At 39.8% G+C, this 18,471-nt stretch overlaps 2 protein-coding genes across 2 annotated transcripts; both read left to right on the forward strand.

The window, feature by feature from the left end:
• Positions 1-2,273: 2,273 nt before the first annotated feature.
• On the forward strand, positions 2,274-4,523 carry LOC139290295 (transmembrane protein 100). Its single transcript, XM_070912029.1, has 2 exons — positions 2,274-2,389; positions 3,150-4,523. Exon 2 carries the CDS (start codon positions 3,174-3,176, stop codon positions 3,651-3,653), a length of 480 nt encoding a protein of 159 aa, XP_070768130.1. The 5' UTR covers positions 2,274-2,389; positions 3,150-3,173; the 3' UTR covers positions 3,654-4,523.
• A 1,601-nt stretch (positions 4,524-6,124) lies between these two features.
• Positions 6,125-16,496, forward strand: LOC139289965 (C-Jun-amino-terminal kinase-interacting protein 4). Its single transcript, XM_070911639.1, has 28 exons — positions 6,125-6,226; positions 7,385-7,801; positions 7,956-8,150; positions 8,247-8,367; positions 8,578-8,648; positions 8,753-8,817; positions 9,021-9,087; positions 9,191-9,354; positions 9,431-9,708; positions 10,158-10,215; positions 10,428-10,580; positions 10,677-10,719; positions 10,892-11,019; positions 11,161-11,214; positions 11,939-12,079; positions 12,207-12,339; positions 12,619-12,705; positions 12,802-12,849; positions 12,999-13,140; positions 13,319-13,361; positions 13,496-13,576; positions 13,703-13,770; positions 13,880-14,028; positions 14,122-14,293; positions 14,773-14,886; positions 14,983-15,081; positions 15,194-15,283; positions 15,397-16,496. The coding sequence occupies exons 2-28, from the start codon at positions 7,703-7,705 to the stop codon at positions 15,513-15,515; spliced, it is 2,982 nt and encodes a 993-aa protein (XP_070767740.1). The 5' UTR covers positions 6,125-6,226; positions 7,385-7,702; the 3' UTR covers positions 15,516-16,496.
• Positions 16,497-18,471: the final 1,975 nt, after the last annotated feature.

The raw sequence follows: 18,471 nt of genomic DNA on the forward strand, positions 1-18,471 counted from the left end.
TTGACTAAAATGAACCCCCGAATACTAATTTTCTCTATTGGGTCTGGAAGTTTAGAAATATCTACAATATATGCAGGGTGGAGCTCATTCCTCTGTTAAATGATTTTTATTAACAGCAGGAATTCTGAGTTATGCTTTGTGATAGTGTGTCCAAGAGAACAATTGTCTTACTTAATAACTCAACATTTATCAATTAACAGCGCTTCAGTGCATTTCACTGTATCCTTGCAGTTACAACCCCTTCATGAAATTCTGAATTTGAGTGCTACAGAATCATAAAAACTATTATACACTGGCCAACAGATTAGCAGACATGTTATTCTGTTAACATGGCTCCAGGTGGGTTTTCAAAGCTAGCTTTAGGTTCTCCAGCAGTGTCTCTGCTATTTCAGTAGTGGCCTTTCAATGGATTTAGTTGACCACTGACATCTAATTCTAGACTACCATCTGTCCAGGCAGTTTAACCCCCCTCCCACTCACCTCTACGTCCAATCCCACCTACACCCCTCACATCATCGCCACTGCCGGCCTTCTGTGTGCACGACCTCCTTCCTGTCCTACGTGAGCTACGATGTTGCCCTTTTTTCACTGACTTTTCTGTCACTAGCCTGGGTTTGTTTTACACATCTAAAAGTTTTCCCCTCTTTCCATACTCTGCAAAATTATGTTTTTGTTGTTGGGCTGCTAAACTACTACTTTTCTATCCAGTCCCAGTCCATGGGCCTTTCTCTGGTCTCCATCTTTATTGTCACAGTAATCAGCACATCTAACTCACTTCATGACACTTTGGCTGACACATTTACATCATCAGTATGTTTTCTTTTGATTAGACTGGAAGTATTATCTTGATTGTCTTACTGTTGTTCCAGATTAAGTTAGCATGGAGGAGGGGGCATATAGTTTATGATGAATTTATGTTACAGATTTGCACAAGGGTGTGTATATTTAAACGCAAAGGTTGACAGCAGTAGTAGCACTTCTGTTCTTTACGCTGCATGATTATCATTCATGTCTTATTTTTGCAGAAGGATTTTCTTTGCTCCATAAATATGTTCAGTGAGTCCATCTATTGGATTACTAAAGCCCCGCCCCGGCCCACCCAATCCAACACTTAGCCAATTACTATCATCATCATCCTGTGAGTGCCATGGCCAATAGAGTTACCCCCTCCTCTCCACAAAACAATCCCTGACATCCGACCTATACCCTAGACTCCACTAATTGCTGGAGCTAGAGCATGCAAGGATTTGTGGTCCCTTTTGAAATGTCTTTTCTGCTTGTAGAGGAGGTGAAGATACTGTGATGTGGATGTCTAAGCACAATCTATAGTATTTACAAGCACAATAATGACACAATAATTACATGATTTCTTTATAGCAGCTTCTACATCACTTTGCAACAGGAAATAGGATATATTTTTATTCTGCAGGCAGTAACATATAATAGACATAAAAAACTAGAGCAATAACAGGTGAAAGTTTGTTGATAGTAGAAGTCAACACATCTAAAAATATCTGCAATTAGGCCAGGGACTTACCACTGGCAACATCCCAGTTGGCTGGTCAGCATTATAGCCAATTAACTAGCAGTATCAAGCTTCACCTGTGTTGCAGCATCGACCTGGGAGCAAGTTTAACGTCAGCACTGACATATATACTGCAAATCTTCCACACTCGGTGTCAACACGCCAGGTCAGGCCCTTTAATTCATTTATTTCTTGCACTTGGTAACAGAACCGAGCAAATGAGGAATTTGTTTGCAATTAAAGTTTGTTAAATTTGTGTGTGATTATTGGTTATTTCCCAAATGATGACAGCGTGAATTTTCAACATTTCCTCTATAACAGTAGAAAACTCTCAATAATATTTCAAGATAGTCACAAGGTTAAATAGTACACCTCACGTCTCAAACTTTTAGAGGTAAGAACACTGATGAAAAAATATGCACTCCACAGGAGAAATGGGAATGTTGAACAGGAAAATGCTCATTCTCAGCCCAAACAATGCCTTGGTGTGACACAACTCAAATCTTAAGACTGAAAGAGAGAGGAAAAGAGGAAGGGAGTTGTTCCTAGATAAATATCTGGTAATGGGTTATAATGACGCTTAATGACGGACAAGAACTTCCTACTGAACACAAGGGAAGAGAGGAACAAACAAACGTTGACAACAATCTTGACAACTGTGTCCACCATCTTGCGAGGCCTCAGGTTGTGACGTATATGATAAAGGTAACAGCACTTGGGCCCCCTGCTCCCATTTCTACACCCATTGTCCAGACAGAAAATCAGTAGCACTTTTAGGCTGTCACTGAAATCAGCCGGAAAGAAATCTAAGAATTTAAAGGATCTTCACTTCACTGACATCTAAGTTCCTGATTCAACACTGAGGTAAGCAATTTGACAACCTACATATAAAATACAACATTTTAGTTGTTCTAAAGTTATAAATAAAATAGTGGCTTGATTGTGCAATTACTTACCAATCGTACTTCCCAAGTATCCTATTCTTTCATATTCTACTCTATTCAACGATTTAAAAAGTAAAGATATGTATGCATCTATGGGAAACTTGTGATCTTGATTTCTATTTAGAAACTAGACCTGTTAAGGACCCATTGGGTATGTTAAGGCTTATTGCAGTTTGCTAAACTGAAGGCATTTTAGTTATCACGCAGTCTCCAGGCTCTGTTGGTTGAGAGAGGCCAAAGAAAAAGGATTTCACCTGTATTTTATCTGACAATTAATTAAATTGATTTGTATCTAAACTCATTTCAGTAGAAATGCTTGGAGCTATTATCATTATTATTATTTAATTCCTTAACCCAAGCCACCAGTGGGTCATTACATACACATGCCGTGCAGCCAAACCTTGTTCACACCCACAGACCATTATTTTAAATTGTAGTGGAGATCCAAAAGTTCCCAAAAAAACGTGTGTAAATGATGCACAAGATATACTTGATGAAATGGTGTAGCCATATAATGACATGGATTCTTAGGTTTGTTTCACTAAGTGTAAACATTATATAGCTTCAATGGAGCGTTAGAACTAGGTATAAGATGATCCAATCTTAAAGCTACATGGGGGGATATAAAAAGGGGAAACTGGATGTTAGGTTTTTGATCAGGACTATGTGTCATGTTGTAGGAGTAAGAAAGAAGAAGAAGCTGCATGCTAAATCACTTTGGCCACCTGACAAAGGAATTTAAACCAACCATGACAGACAAGATGGAAACGCTTGATCCTTCAACTCTATCAGATGTCCTTTCTACTGTCACCTACAACCCTAAATCTGAGACAGTGACCTTACCAGGAGGGGTCGTCTCAGTGGCGGGCATCACCGTGGTGACCGGGGGCGCTGAGCTGTCCTGTGGATCCTGTATGCTGGCCTTTGGTTTTTGGGTAACTCTCATCGGCTTCAGTTGTGTCGCTGTGGGGCTGTGGGACCACCTGAACCAGTCTAAAGGAGGAACCTCTCACTTACTGGTACTGGGATTGGTGATTCTGGCCCTCAGTTTAGGGGTGGTGGGAAGTGTGGTGGCATTTTACCTCCTGACGAAGAAGAAGAGAGAGATGACACGAGAGGAGAGAGAGGATGGAAAACAAGTTCTTGTAGAGAGTGAGAGGGTAATTAAAAAAGTCACAGTGTAAAAAAAGAATAATGAGAGATATTGTAGAGAAATTATCTGCACAGATTTCTGAATGGACTGTTCTTACTGGGCAGGAAAAACAATTCCCCTTGTGCCTCTTTTATAAAACAAGTTCACTCCATGTCAGTCCCACTCTATACCTCCTGCTATTCGCTTTATCTTTCAATCTAAATTATGTAGAAATGCAACTGTTTTCCAGGGAAACACAACATATTCCCTCCATTTTATGCTACTTTCTACTTGTACTTCACTGGATTTTAAGGGAACTTTTGTACTTTTTCCTGCACTATATCTTATCAACAGCTGGAGTTACTTTGATGATCAACATTTTACATATAAAACATATGAGGAGCTTACATGTTGTGTTTTATATGCTATGAGTATGATTTGTTGCATTATTATAAATTAAACAAAGTAAAATTAGAAAAAGTATATAAAGTAGTTAAAATCAGCTTAGCCTCATCCAAATTTCTTTTTACAAATCAATGCATCAGCAATAATAATCCCGTATAATATAATACTCTGAAAGGGTGCTGCTGCCTGATGAATACTTTATTTTTAATACTCTAGGTACATCCTGCTGATAGTACTTCTGTAATTCTATCTACATACAATTACGACTTGTAGTGCTTTTATATTAAGGTATTGCTACTTCTACTTTTTAAAGTAACGCTTCATCCACCACTGCCTACCACTGTTGTTGCCTGTTTTTTCTTTCGTTCTCACGACTAGTAATATTTCATGTACTATGTAGACAGACCATATAGAGTGTGTAATAAATGGACTATATGTAATGTCTCAGTTCTATTCAAGTGTCTCAGTAATTGACAGTGTGATAGTGAAATGCTAAAAGGAATATAGCCATCATTAATTCTATTATTTACACCTGTGTTTTTCCTAAAGTGACATGTCAAAATGTCTTCTGTGAAAAAGGCCTATTGTTTACATTTTCCCATATGCTGGTAAAAACACCAAAGTATCACCAGTGAAAGAAGACAAAAAGTCCCAATAGAAAGTACAAATACATAGTGTTGACAATAGTAAAAGTAAAAAGAGTAAAACAAATAAAGGTTAGCCCAACAATAAATTAACCTAGAAACACATTTACCTCAGATAGAGCCAGTATAATAGCTAGCTTGGTTAGTACTAAACTGATCACACAAAACTAATTTAATATCTCAAATTGCAAACAACAGTCACAAAATAACAGAAAGAATTGTATTACCGACAGATAATGGTCTAACAAGGGCAGTCAGGGGGTGCTTGTCAATATTTGCTTGGTGAAAGATCATACAAAACATCTATGTAGCTAACGCAACAATGTCAGTTAGCTAAACTGTAACTGCTGTAGAACTGTAGTGGTTGCTACTAGCAACAGAATGTTCAACTGAAACCAACTGCTGGTGGAAGAATAACCTCTGCACATAATATGGATGGCTCCTATTTTTGGAGTAAGTAAAAAATAGTTGTTGTTTTTTTTAACTTAACTATAAATGTGTTATTTTTTGTATGTGGAATATGTATGTAGTATGTTAATATGCTTTGTAATGAATACAACGCAGAGAGGTATGAAGAGGTAGTCTAGTTAGTTTACATATCAACAGGCGATAGATCAATATTCTTAAAATTTAATAAATAATTAAAATTAATCATTGTATCATAAATAATTTATATATTGAGACCCAATCAGCATAACAGACAGATGACCACTGGTGAGGAAAAGGTATCAGCTAGTATCTAATAAGTGTGTCTTAAAGTGCAACTGAGGGCAGGTCAACAGAACAGAAACTAACAACATCAACAGAAATCAAAAGGGAGAAGAAAGAAGAAGGAAAGGATCAAGGGGGAGGGGGGTGTTAGTACCTCCATCTGCTGGAATTAAAACGAACTGTACTTCATCCAATGACGTTCCTCGCCATGATTTACAGTTAATGTTGTTTCCCACTGTACCTCATATGTCTGAAATAGTAACTCCGCCCTTTATCTAAGCTGTTTTCATATTGATTATTCAAAGTACATTTTTATGTAATAAAGACAGCGGGTTCAGCAAAGGTGCCTCTATAAAAAGGCATTTGGCTGAGGCTGCCTTTTGATTTAACTTGACACCTGAATAACTTTATCTACAAGCACCGTTCATAATGCAAACATTGTTAACTTTATGATACTACTCTGATCACTTACTGTGACATGGGAAAATAGACTACCTAATTCTCAGGTATGTCAGGTTTTTCAACAGGTATCACACTTAGAAGTGCATAACTCAGATCACCTGACAGCCCGCCTCAGCCTCCTTGGTCACGTGTCATCGTTCAAGTTTCAGGAAACTTTTTTTTCTCCTTCTGAAAACAAACTGCCCACGCCCCGCCTCCTCTGCCCACCTATTGGTTAATGACGACAATTGCAGCGCTCTGATTGGCCAGACTGAGGACATGTCTGCGTACGTCAGAATCAAACAACACCCCCTTCTTAAGACTCGTTTGTGTGTAATTGATATCTCCCCAGAAGAGAAAAACGGCTGGAATTTCAGTATTTTGGGGCAGTGAAATGAAAGTTACGAAGGAGTCAGCTGTTAAGGTGAGTTTGTAAAACGACAGCCTAACAGCGCGACGGCTCGGTTTGTTTTCTGGTCAGGTTACAACTTTGTAAACTTGTTGCCAAATATCTCTCAAGGTGTCCACTGTCAGTCAGGTTACTTATTTATGCAGTATGTCGATTCAAGTGTGTCATTTTCAAAAGGTTTGAAGTCGTTTTAGCTAAACAAGAAGGCTAATTTGCCTCGACGTATAACGTTATAACCTGTCGCTGTTTTTAGGCTGTCATGTTCGTTTACATTTAACCGTTTGAATTTCTGTGTTATTCGTAGTGCTGTTACTCGCACACACTCATACACACACACACACACACACACACACACACACACACACACACACAGGCGCTCGTTTGGGTTGTCTCCGTGCTACACGTTACATAATCCTTATTAGAGAAACATAAATATTTAACAGAAAGATCCATCTTCTCTCTCATATGTAGGTTAGGTCAAATGTCAACGGGTCTTTAAAATACATAAGCGAGACTAAAACTAACATGCATGCAACTTTGGAGCTACACCCTTTCATTATAGGCCTTGCCAAATATGTACTTAAGACTGCAACAAAGTATTATTTTCATTATCATTAAACCTGCTGTTTTGATTAATCGATCCATTATTTTGTCTACAAGATGTCAGGAAATAGTGAAGAATTCCCATCACAATTTCCTGAGGCTCAAAGTCACATGTTAAGATTGCTTTTTTGGTTAAAAAAGTCTACTACTTTAGTTTACTTTAGTTGCCAAATGATTTTATGTCAAGTGACTGATTGACTTTAAAGAGAAATCCATCCTGGCATGAGTGTAATCTGAACTGTATTTTTACATTTGTCGGTAAGCCTGATCACTAACAAGTTACTCATCTTAAATCAATGTCTTCTTAGTGTATACCCTGATATAAAACCAACCATTGGAATTAACATTTCATCCTTACTGAGCAGATGCTTTTTTTTGTTGGCTGTTAAACAAACCATATGACCATATTCAGCCAATTATAAGCTAAAGGTAATTAGTTGGAAAAAGAAAAAAATGCATGTCTAAGCTTGAATATTGCGCAGAACTGTTGACTGGAGTTAGACTTAGCTGCAGTGTAGACGAGATTGATTATCATTTTATATCATTATATTGTCTTCTTTTCTTTCCCAGGATGGACTCTAAAACGCCCCCTGACATCAGATAAGCTTCACAGTGCAGAAACGGCTACTTGAGTGCAGTCTAAGAGGATGCTGCCCCTGTCAAGACCCGATGGAACATTAAGATGTGGAGAATGGGTGGTGCTGGTGTTAGCAGAAATGTTAGAAAGCTTGATAAACTAGTTGTATTAGTTGGTGAGGAAGTGTAGTCAGGAGGGCAACTTTTGTTTATAAGAATTGACTAATTGAGTTGTAAAATCATTTACCTTTTGGCGTTGAGTTGGGGGAAACCATTTTGACAGTTAATACAGCAGGTAAAGATAATTGGCTGATGGAGTGCAGTGAGAGAGTGCTGTGTGGGACAGGGGAGGTGGAGCTGGACCCCAACATTGTGAGTGAAGAGGCTGGAAAATTGTATTCAGAACTGCAGGTAAAGCAGCTCCTCAATTTATTTTTTCCTTTCTATAGCATCATTGTTTTCAGGAAAATAATATGATGTGTTTTTCTGAATCTGGAATAAATATGTTGATATGGTTACACCTACTGCACCTGGTTTCTCACTCTGCTGCTTTGCCATATCACAGACAATTATTGAGACCCATGGTGAAGGTGTGGTGGAGTCGCTGGTGCCCATATTTGTGTGGGTCCTGGAGGGGCTGGCCAGCTGCAAAGCCCAGCTGAGAGACAGGGAGGAGGAGGGGGAGAGGGAGAAAGCTGAGCGAGAGGAGCTGCTGGAGAGATACCAAGCAGAGAGAGCACTCAGGAAAGAAAGTCAAGAGGTGGGGATTGATGGAGTTTTGAAAGTGTTGTTTTTAAAAGCTGTGAACGTAGGTGGTTGTCTGTGCTCAGCTGTTAAAGCATTTTGTTTTCTGTAGAGGTATCTGGAGCTGGATGACCAAATTGAACAAGAGAGGAGAGCCATGAGGGGGAGGGAAAAGGAGAGGGAACGGCGAGAGAGAGAGCTAGAGAAGAAAGCAAGAGAGCAAGCAGATCAGTGTGAGTATTTGAATATTAACTGCGACAAATTTCATATCAGCCTATATTTTTCTCCTTCCAGTTTAATTCTTCTCTCTTGTGCATGTCATGATTAGATACATTTTAAGTCTTGCTGAGGAAGAGTTTCAGTTTATAAAGTCTTCAGTGATACTGAATCCGATGCCTTTGCTAGAGAGTAATGCTGAAGCTACATGTTGTGTTTTCTTGCAGTGGTGGCCTTGGAGGAGCAGAAGGCAAATCTGGGTAGAGAACTGAGCACACTGAGGCATACTCACAACAAGGTCAGATACTGCTGTTTAGTCTAAAACCTTATGTTATTCAATATTTAGCTGTTTCCTTTGTCATTTTTCTAATTCTTACATATCACTGATTTTCGCTCCTTTAGTTGGCTCACACATACCGGGAACTTGTGGAAAGGAGAAAGGACTCTGAAAGAGATTCTCCTTTAAGGTTGTTCTTACCCTTTGAGCTTTTGTCTGAAAAATGGTATTTAGTGGTAACTTTCAAAATAAAACAATAGTTATTGGTAGGTGTTCATCACAAGTCATAAGTTATAATTCAGTAATGGTAAGAGTGCTGCGAGTGGTGGAAAGCACAAACCGATACTGTTCATTCAGATGACTTTACTATGTAATATCGCATGTTGCGTTTAGGAATCACGTGCGTCCCAAGAATGCTGAATTTCCATCCAACCGAGTCTTGTCAGAATCCAGTGAAAAGGTAAACATATTCTCATTTTACACACCAAAATTTCGAACAAATTTGATACAAGATTGTGGCTGTTGTTGAAGTTGCTGTTGTTTCCTGCTCTTTTTTTTGGCAGATGATTCAAAGACCACATTCAAATTCTGGTCCCCCCTGTTTGGACGATCTAGGAGCCAAGGAAGAAAAGGCGATTGACATTGCAGTAAAGGCAGATCAGTTTATCAATGACATCATAAGCTCCACTCCTGAGCTGAGGCAGTTTCATGGCTGTGTGGGTGCAAGGTAATTATCTGAAACTATAAGATAATTTCTGTTGGAGATTTCAGTGAAAAGTTCTTACTCTTTGCATCATCATCAGCACCCCAGCTAGACCTGACAGCAAAGAGCCACCGAAAGATGAGTCGGGGACCAGCTTGGAAGATGAGATGGGGGAGGTGGATCAGAAGGAGGGAGAGATGGAGCGCAAAGTAAAAGAGGAGCAGGGAGGAGAGAGGCAGGAAAAAGACGAGGAGGAAGAGGTGGAGGAAGATGATAGTATGGAGTGGGAGCTGCGTAACACTGACTCTGTGTTCTCTGAACTGTCTGAGCTGAGTCGGGATTATGTGGAGAGTGTAGACCAAGGGGCCAGTGTCAGAGGTAAAGTCATCAAGAAAACACATTTATAGACCTTTTTCACAAACATGGTTGATGTACTTGCTCTTCATCTTAACCCTCAATCGGATAGTTTTGCGTTCACCTGACAGCAGAAACAAACAGATATCTCAATAACGCTGCCTGTCTTGTGTTGTTTGCAGCACAAATTATGTGATCACAGACATCAGAGGTGGCAGGAGGTTAGTTTCTAAAAATAATGTGGCAATGGTGAGAAACTATTTATACCCTGCTGACATGAAGTGCAAGTACATCAGTGAAAAAGGTCTCTTACTGTCTGTTTCATAAAACTTTACTTACTTTTTTACCATTTTGCACCATTCCATGTAATCATTTTTCTTGGATATGAATGAAGAGATAATAGTAATACCAGTTAAAACCTTCTCTCAGTGTTCTGTGTGTTCAAGCTGTTTTAATACTATTTTTCTGTGTAGGCAGTGCAGACCAGTTTGAGGAGATTCTTTCTCAGTATGAGGAACTGAAAGTCACCCAGTGAGTCCTATATTTAATGTCTCTGACCTTGTTATGACTAGTCCAGTGTGAGCGTACAGGGGATTTTCCAAACACTTGGGTTTCTTGCTTCAGTACACACAAATCAGTAAGAGGAGTAAATATTATAGTCACAAATGTGTTGTAAAGGTTTACTCTCTTTACCAAAGTGATTGGGGATTTCTTCATCTTGTGCCCTGTTTTCTATTTTTCAGTGAGTTAATAGAAGCTGCCCGTAAGGCTTTGATATCTCGGGTAGTAGAGCTGACTGATGACCGTTCAGCTCTTAAAATGGAAGTGTCCTCTCTTCAAGAAACAGTCTCACGATTAGAAGGGCGGATGAAGGAGAAGGAGGAGGAAACCAAGAGGTGTAAAAGATTGTTCTAGATATTTTCTTGACTTTGACTTTTTGGAAAAAAATATTGCATTGTGTGTAGTACAACAATATACTTTTTTTTTTATAGACTTCGGAAACAACTGGAAGAGTGCCAATCTGAGGATCCTGATGTAAGGAGCCATTGTTATTTTCAGCTTTTATCTACTGTATCAGGAAGATGTAATGCAACAGTAGCACTGCATTGGAGAAGATTTTTTAAGATCCAGTAACTGCTCAGTGTTAATTGCGATTTATGAAACTGATGCATGCCCCCCATTAAATAGCATAAATCTTTCCATTCAGGCCTCTCTACCCACGTCCATGCGCCACTTCTCTCGTTCTGAAATGGCTCGCGTAGTCATGGAGAAGAACCAATATAAACAGCGTCTGTTTGAGCTCCAGGAGGCAGTAAGACGTAGTCAGACACTCAGGTAACTTTGATACAGAACCAACATAGTTGTATATATGTTTTTTAAAGATTTAAAAAGTTTTTTTTTAAGTTGATGAGTTAAACAGTTGTGTTTCAAATTTCTGTCTCCAACCTCATTCAGTGTTTTTTTGTTTTTTTACAGAGCAACACAGGCGGAGAGGTTTACGGAGGACAAAACATCAAGTGTTTGGAGAAAGTAAGTGTTTATCTTCTCTCTCATAAATAAATAAATAGCAACATTTGACATTATACTACTCATCCTCTTGTCTATTAAAACTGCAGTGAAGTTAATGTCCTCATAACACACAAAAAGTTGGCTGGTGCAGCTTCGTTCCTCAGAACAACAGATGTAGTCTGGTCCTGTACCTGTGCCAGAGGATAAAGCAGGCAATAAAGCTACGGATTACCTTAAAGCAACCCAATAACGTATGAAACAATATGCCCTATAAAACAATTGGGAAAATTGTAATACCAAGATGTGACGTTCAGCAGGTTGCCTTGATCTTCAACCTGTAGTTCGTAAACACATTAAAATATCAATTACAAAACCAGTGGGAATGTTGCTTCGTAGCACTTGCTTTTTGAAATAGTCACCAAAATAACTACCATTTCAGGGCCCATTTGTTTAGAAGCACTTGAATATGCAGATATAGGAGCTTAGGAGAGTTACATGAAGGCAAAAAGACTTCTCCTTAAGATTGCTGTAAGGCAACCTGAGCATTACGAGTGTTTGAATAGGTAAACGATGTCAGCTGGGAGAGGGAAGAATCTTTGCTGTTTTTGGATTCATATAGAATCTGTCACTCGACATCACATGGACACGACACAGAATGATTGACATACACAAGTAATTGCACATTTGGTGATGTGCTTATGTTTTATGGTCTGTATAAAATATTGATAATTGTTTTTCATTAAAGGTTCAACCGCTTTTTTGGCCTGTCCAAGGATCCCTTAATCCCACCATCTGCTTCTGCATTCGGCCTGCCAACTTCTCCATCACTCACCCGCTCTCCTCTGGGGCCTCCACAACTACCGGCTGTCAGTCAAACTCATGCAGAGTAAGCTAGTGTTTCTGGCCATGTTACTCTTGCATATGCTCTTCTATTTACATCGTTATTTGCAAAAAAGTTGGATAATTATAAAAGGCACAGTCAAGCTGATTAACGCCAGAAGCATTCTCTCTAGATCTGCTTCTCCTGCTGCTCTCTCCCCTCGCGTCAGGAGGAGAGAACTTTACAGAGACATTCGCACACACATTTGGGGATCACTTGGAAAGCGGCAGCTACATGGCTGGAGCATACCACTGGCAAACACACAGGTAGACGAAACACACACACGGGTACACAGAAGCGCAGCAATCAGAGAGGGAATGTAGGAGACTACATAATTAAAAATGGGCCTAAAGCTTCCCTGGCTGATATATGAGTCTTAATTGAGTATTTTTGTTACCTGACCTAAACCAATGAAAAAGAAATCTTGCCTTCCATCCATCCCACTACATTGGATGAGACTTACCACAGAGAGAGTTTAACATACCCAGACGTGTACATTTCCACAATCCTAACAATATCCTGGTGATTAACTGTCATTATTGTAGGAATCTCATGAATCTGTCCCAGAGCCTAAAGATGTGCCTGTTCTAGTGCAGCTCAGACTGTTGGATCAGAGAGACTCCACAGCGAAGGTAGATATTTTCACTGCAAAACACGCACACCAAGCAGCCTTTACATCATACCTCTGGTGAATTTAAACGTGGTTCCTAACTTATTTTTCTCTTCAGCTGAACTGTGCAGTCGCCGTCACACCTGAGATCTCAGGAGAGGCCACAGTAAGTCTGTCATTATCCCGGTTAAATAGCAACTGGAGTCATACTCTAATCACCATGTACTGTGCCACCCAACCATAACTAACACTTCCCAGGGACAAGTTGTTTCACGCCACTCATCTTGCCACTCCATATCCGTCCTTCTCTGCCAGTGTTCTGTGTGGGTAGTTTCTGGCCCTGCCTCCTGCAGTGATATTACAGTGATTGATCCAGCACGGTCCAACACAGTACTGGATCAGTTCAGCCTCCCTCCCACAGCTCCTGCTCTCTGCATCTGTGCTGTGCCTCCCATAGGTCAGTGCCAGTACAATGGGCTGCAGCAGCTGCCTACAGACAACTTGTCTCATATTTTGTACTGTACTTGTATTATCCCCTCATACCATACTGATAATCAACTGGAAACATTTGAAAACACCAACACTGCTTACTTTGCCTTTCCTTTTACACAATCTTTCCGGTCTTGTTATGTCAGGTGACACTGCAGGAACTGTGTGGATTGGAACTCAGGAAGGAAGGTAATGTCTGCTGAATAAGCAGCTCATTTCAATGAACAACACTCTCTGAGTAAAATACTTGTTGGCAAAGCACTCTGACCGGCTCTCGCTGTCTTTCTTTCCCCCCTCTTCTTCTTTCTCCCACTGTCTCACAGTTTACTGGTACACTCGGCCTCTGCTGGCAGGAGGCGCTGTCTGCAGTCTGTTTCCCTCTCAGAGGGCATTCATTCGCTCACGTGAGTTCTATCAGCTCTGTGTTTGAAGCATATGCAAGTATTTAAGTCTGCTTCCACGTGACACTGAGTTATCTTCAAGTCCTCAGAAATCTTTGAAAATAAGCTACTTTATGTTGAATCTGACAGGTATTCCCAGGGTCAAGTCATGGCTGGTTTAGCTGATGGGACATTAGCATTTTTCTCGCACAGTTCAGGTAATGGTTTCCTCTTATAGTAATATCTGACTGTCTCAGTTAATCTATCTCTCCATTTTGCATGCTTAATGTTTATGGAGTCAATAGTAATGAGTGCTGTGATTGGCAGGTGGCTGGAATCTACAGTCAAACTCGGTGATGCCTCTTGGAGCAAACCCTTTGCAGCCCATTCGCTGCTGCCTTGCAAAAGGCAGCCGCTTGTGGGTGGGATATTGGAACAGAGTCCATGTGGTTGACATTGACTGCAAGAAGGTTGAGGTAAGAAACAGAGGACGTACCTACATTGTTTGTGTCTCTCATGTTCACACTGTCTTTGAACTTACCATCGTTATTCCTTATCTGACCTTACAGCAAACATTCTCAGTCTCTGAACGCAGCGAGCAGCAGGTTCGTTTCCTGTGTGCGGGTGGAAGTGGTGTTTGGACATCCTGCCGACTTGACCCAATCCTCAGACTGTTTAACTGGTCCACAGGACGGCCGCTACAGGAAGTCGATTTTACTGCTTTGGTCACTAAAACATTAGGTGCTTAAACAGTGTTTTTTTTTTTCTTTCATTACGAATCTATTTTAAATGTAAAAGTTGGTGTCTATTTACCTCTGGAACTTACAGTTTCACAGTATGTTTCAGCATAGTGTAGTTATTTCCTACAAAGTTATCAAGCACAGTTAAAGCTCATAAGGGCACTACTCACACCAATGTTTGTGATTAGCTGGACACATTGATGGAACTCAATCCTTTTGTTGATACTACTACTTTTGTTTCCCTGTTCTCAATGTTTTTATTGAGAGAAGAAATTTAAACCTGTGGTATTTTGTGAATCACGTTCAGCAGCACCTTTTGGTCTACCTGTTAAAGATTTTAAAAAAGAACACTAATTGTTAGAGCCAAAGGAATAAAAAATCAGTTAACGGACTTTACATTTTTTTTGTTTTGTGTCAGGCACTTTTAAGAGTTTCAACTCTTTCCTGCAGCTCAGCTAATGTGTCTGTTTCCCTCTTTAGGCCAAGCCTTCCTGACACTCTCACCTCTCCAGATATCGTCTCTCGCAGTCGTCTCTGGCCGCCTATGGATAGGCACAGGAGGTGGTGCCATTTTCTCCATCCCATTATCCATAAGTGAGTTTAATTCAGACTGAGAGTAAAGGTGCTTGAATTTTACATTGTCAGAAATGTGCTCTATTTAGTATTAACTATATTAATGACCGTCTACAGCATCAGAGGATGTTTCCATCCCATATTGCCCCATTGCCTCAGCCCAGCTGTGTTACCACGGACACAGACAAGCTGTCCGGTTCATTATTTCTGCACCTGGTAAGAATCTGATTAACCTAACAATAACTTGGTAATTCAGGGAGATCATTCAGAGTGCACTTGCATGTTGTATTTGTTTTTTAGTGACCATGTAATCATCTTTGCTGCACAGGTTGTTTGATGACCTCTCCTGGCAGCAGCACTGTGACTACCTCTCAGCTTATCCTCAGTGGAGGAGAGGGCTACATCAACTTCCGAATTGGTGAGTTGAAGGGAAATACCATTGTGGTGTCCAATTGTTTAAACCTGTCTGATGTGTTGGATCAGCATTACATTAATTTATCAAATGCCTAACTGAACCGTCCACTTGTTCAGGAGACGATGCCAGTGATGGATCAGTTGAGTTGTCCCAAGCTACACCTCAGCGCTCTGAACGCAGTCACATGATCATCTGGCAGAACCCCACCCCCTCTGTGCCCAGCCCCGCCCTCTGACATTCCTCATCTCCTTGTTTTGCCCCTTTCGGAATGAGATAAAGATGGAGCAGACGTATACTGTACACCAGCAGGCCTAGAGACAACACTGATCATGGAACTAAATGAACCAACGTCTCAATATGGCAGCAATAGAAGTATCCTCTAAAAAATATATGTGATACATACTGTTTCTTCCTTTTTTACCTCATTCATTTTGTACATCTGTCTTTTGACTGGATTATCCTAATGCTTTACTGTGTGCCTTCATCTCATCATTTCTGTTGAATTGGTCAGTAATTCAGCTGCCTGATTGTTAATGTAATAAGCTCATTTTTACCTTTTGCACTAACGATGCATTCACTTTCCCTGACGTACAGCTCTCTGTTGATGTTTTTTGTTGTCGAAGAACATGAGTTGTCATTCACATCTTCATTCCACCAAGAGGGCACCAGGTCTTTCTGTCACATCTTGTGTTTAAGTTTAACTTAATAATGTGGCTGTTCTTGAGGCTGCTGTGTACAAACTTTTTGTGAACTGTGAACTGGAAACAGGTATTGGTCTTGAGATTGAGGATATCTTCTTTTGATTTTGATGTGTGTGTTTCTTTTCAAATTCTTCCCCTCCACATTGTATGTGATATAATTACAAATAACTGCACATTTTAAATGTGTCTGTCTGTATACAAATATGTGATATCTCATCTTTTAAATGAAAAATTTCAGTGCTTGTCCTTAGAAATTATTTATTTTCTCAATCAGGTCTTTGCTCATTGTCTTTAGATGTCTTCATTTGTTTTGTTTTAATTCGTTTTTTTTGTAAATTAAGGGAGAGAAATTCTTTCAAGTGGCCTATGCAGTATTTATGTGCAATTACAAGTTTGTGCACACAAGTTGATGTCATAGTAGCTCCTTATCCGTCTTGGAAAGACAATGACTTAATAATTAGTTCTGACTCAACCTTGTGCAAACATGATTGTCATTAAAAATGTCTTCAATGGTTTTTTTATTCTGAGTAGTGTTTCTGTCACAGTCAATAGTAATGAGTGCTGTGTAACGGTCAACAGATGAATGAATAACTCCGATAACCGCAGATTTATCTTTTTGATCGATAGTCGTGCCTATTATATTACAATCCTGAGTGTAGTTCACATACAACTTCTAAAGCAGAGAGGATACAAATTCTCCAAAATGGATGACACAGTTTTCTCCATATGAATGAGGTGAAATCCACAAGAGCAGCGTTTGTGAAGAGAATGACAATCAGCAATGACACTCCTATGCCTCAGGCAGTTTGGTTAAGGACAGCCCTTCATGTTGCAAGTCCATCAGTTAGTCATTGGTATCTTTAGGCCCCACCTCCTATGTTGGGCTGCTGTGAGTTCTGGGGATCCGTATCCTGCGGCTCAGGGAGCGGGCAAGGCGGTCCACAGCTCCACCCCCTCCCCCAAACTCCTTTTTGGTGGTCAGACCCTCAATATTGCCACTGTACCACATGACCCAGCCTCCCAGTGACATTAGCACCAGCAGGGCTCCTGTGTACACCAGCAGATCCCCAAAGTCTCTGCCTTGGATCTCTAGCTCAGCAAAGACGCCCAGCAGCAGGGATATCACACCCAACAGGTCCATCAGCACAGCAAATACCAGGGCCAGCTTACAGTGGGACAAGCCGTCATATTTGGGTGCCATGGCTGCACTGAAAAAGAGAGGGTAGGATGTGATATGGAAATGTGGCCTTCACAGTTCATATCAAATGTCTTTTGACTAAAAAGTATATATAGCATTATTAATATTATAAACTAATTCATGATATTTACAAACTAATCATCTACATAAGCCAGATGTTTCTATAGCTAAAACGAAAAATAACATGATATATAAAAAAAAGTTTAAAACAACCTAGCAATTTGAAAAAGTACATTTACAATGTATAATACTGGCTTCAGTTTTCTTACACACGTTTTACACTGGTCTGCAATTACAGTCAAAACAGGTGCCACACCTGTCAGGTGCGTTTCTGGAGACTTCTCTTATATGCAGACCAATTACACAGCAGCAAAGTCTACATTATTACGAAAAACAAAATCCCAAACACTTACCGGTACGTTACCAGTTTGCTGAGTATTTAAAAGTCAAACGTGCTTAAAACAGGACATCCTGCGTTTTGACTCTCAGGATCGACTCTGGAGTCACCAGTCAACACTGAAACCTGACACCTCGTCACCTGCTCTACCTGTCCTGCAGTTTCAGCGCTAACAATTAATTACGCCAAAGATAAAAGTGGAAGATGTTGGTGCACATTTTGTCGGAGAATTCTAATAAGTATTTATCATCAGCGAATTGTTGCTGAATATCTAACTTTACTGCATACTAAATTATTTTTATACTCATATATTATTTATATACATATATATATATATTTTTTTTTTCTTTTTTTTTTTTTTTACTCGACGCTTTAAACACTGTCATAAGCTTAAATAAACTTTACAAACAAAGCCTTTGCAGTACTTATTTTTCTGTCAGTACCGCTTACTAAGGACGATCGTTAATTTCATTACATCCGGAAATGACGCAGAGACAAAAATTGAAAAAATAAAAGAGCGATAATTGTTATTGTTAGCTTGTTAGCTAGCAGACGAACGCGTGAATGGAGATATGACAGAGTTATAACATCTTATTACATGTGCACGATTAAGTTATTACAAACGTAAAGTGGTATGTACCAATTTCTGCACAATATGTTGGTAGCATGGAGATTATAGTAATGTCCGAATGACGGAAATAAACACTGACGTGTACAGAAAGGGTGGAATTGTAATTTTATATTCTAGCTAAATTCTTGCTAACGTTATACGAGGCTAACATAGTGCGAAGCTAATGTTAACTCGCTTCCATATTGTGAACACGTTACCAGGCCGCTACAAACTTATATTTGAGTAACACATTAAGTTTTTAGTATTTCAGTTTATACGTGCATG

The sequence above is a fragment of the Enoplosus armatus genome, chromosome 9 (genome assembly GCF_043641665.1).
Source record: "Enoplosus armatus isolate fEnoArm2 chromosome 9, fEnoArm2.hap1, whole genome shotgun sequence".
Classification (NCBI taxonomy): Eukaryota; Metazoa; Chordata; class Actinopteri; order Centrarchiformes; family Enoplosidae; genus Enoplosus; species Enoplosus armatus.

Excerpts from the sequence above, each read along its gene's own strand:
- LOC139290295 (XM_070912029.1), top strand. The coding sequence starts at position 3,174 with ATGCTAAATCACTTTGGCCACCTGACAAAGGAATTTAAACCAACCATG.
- LOC139289965 (XM_070911639.1), top strand. The coding sequence starts at position 7,703 with ATGGAGTGCAGTGAGAGAGTGCTGTGTGGGACAGGGGAGGTGGAGCTG. Across the intron at positions 8,368-8,577 it reads AAGAGAGCAAGCAGATCAGT|TGGTGGCCTTGGAGGAGCAG; the intron begins GTGAGTATTTGA and ends GTTTTCTTGCAG. Across the intron at positions 8,818-9,020 it reads GAAAGAGATTCTCCTTTAAG|GAATCACGTGCGTCCCAAGA; the intron begins GTTGTTCTTACC and ends TGTTGCGTTTAG.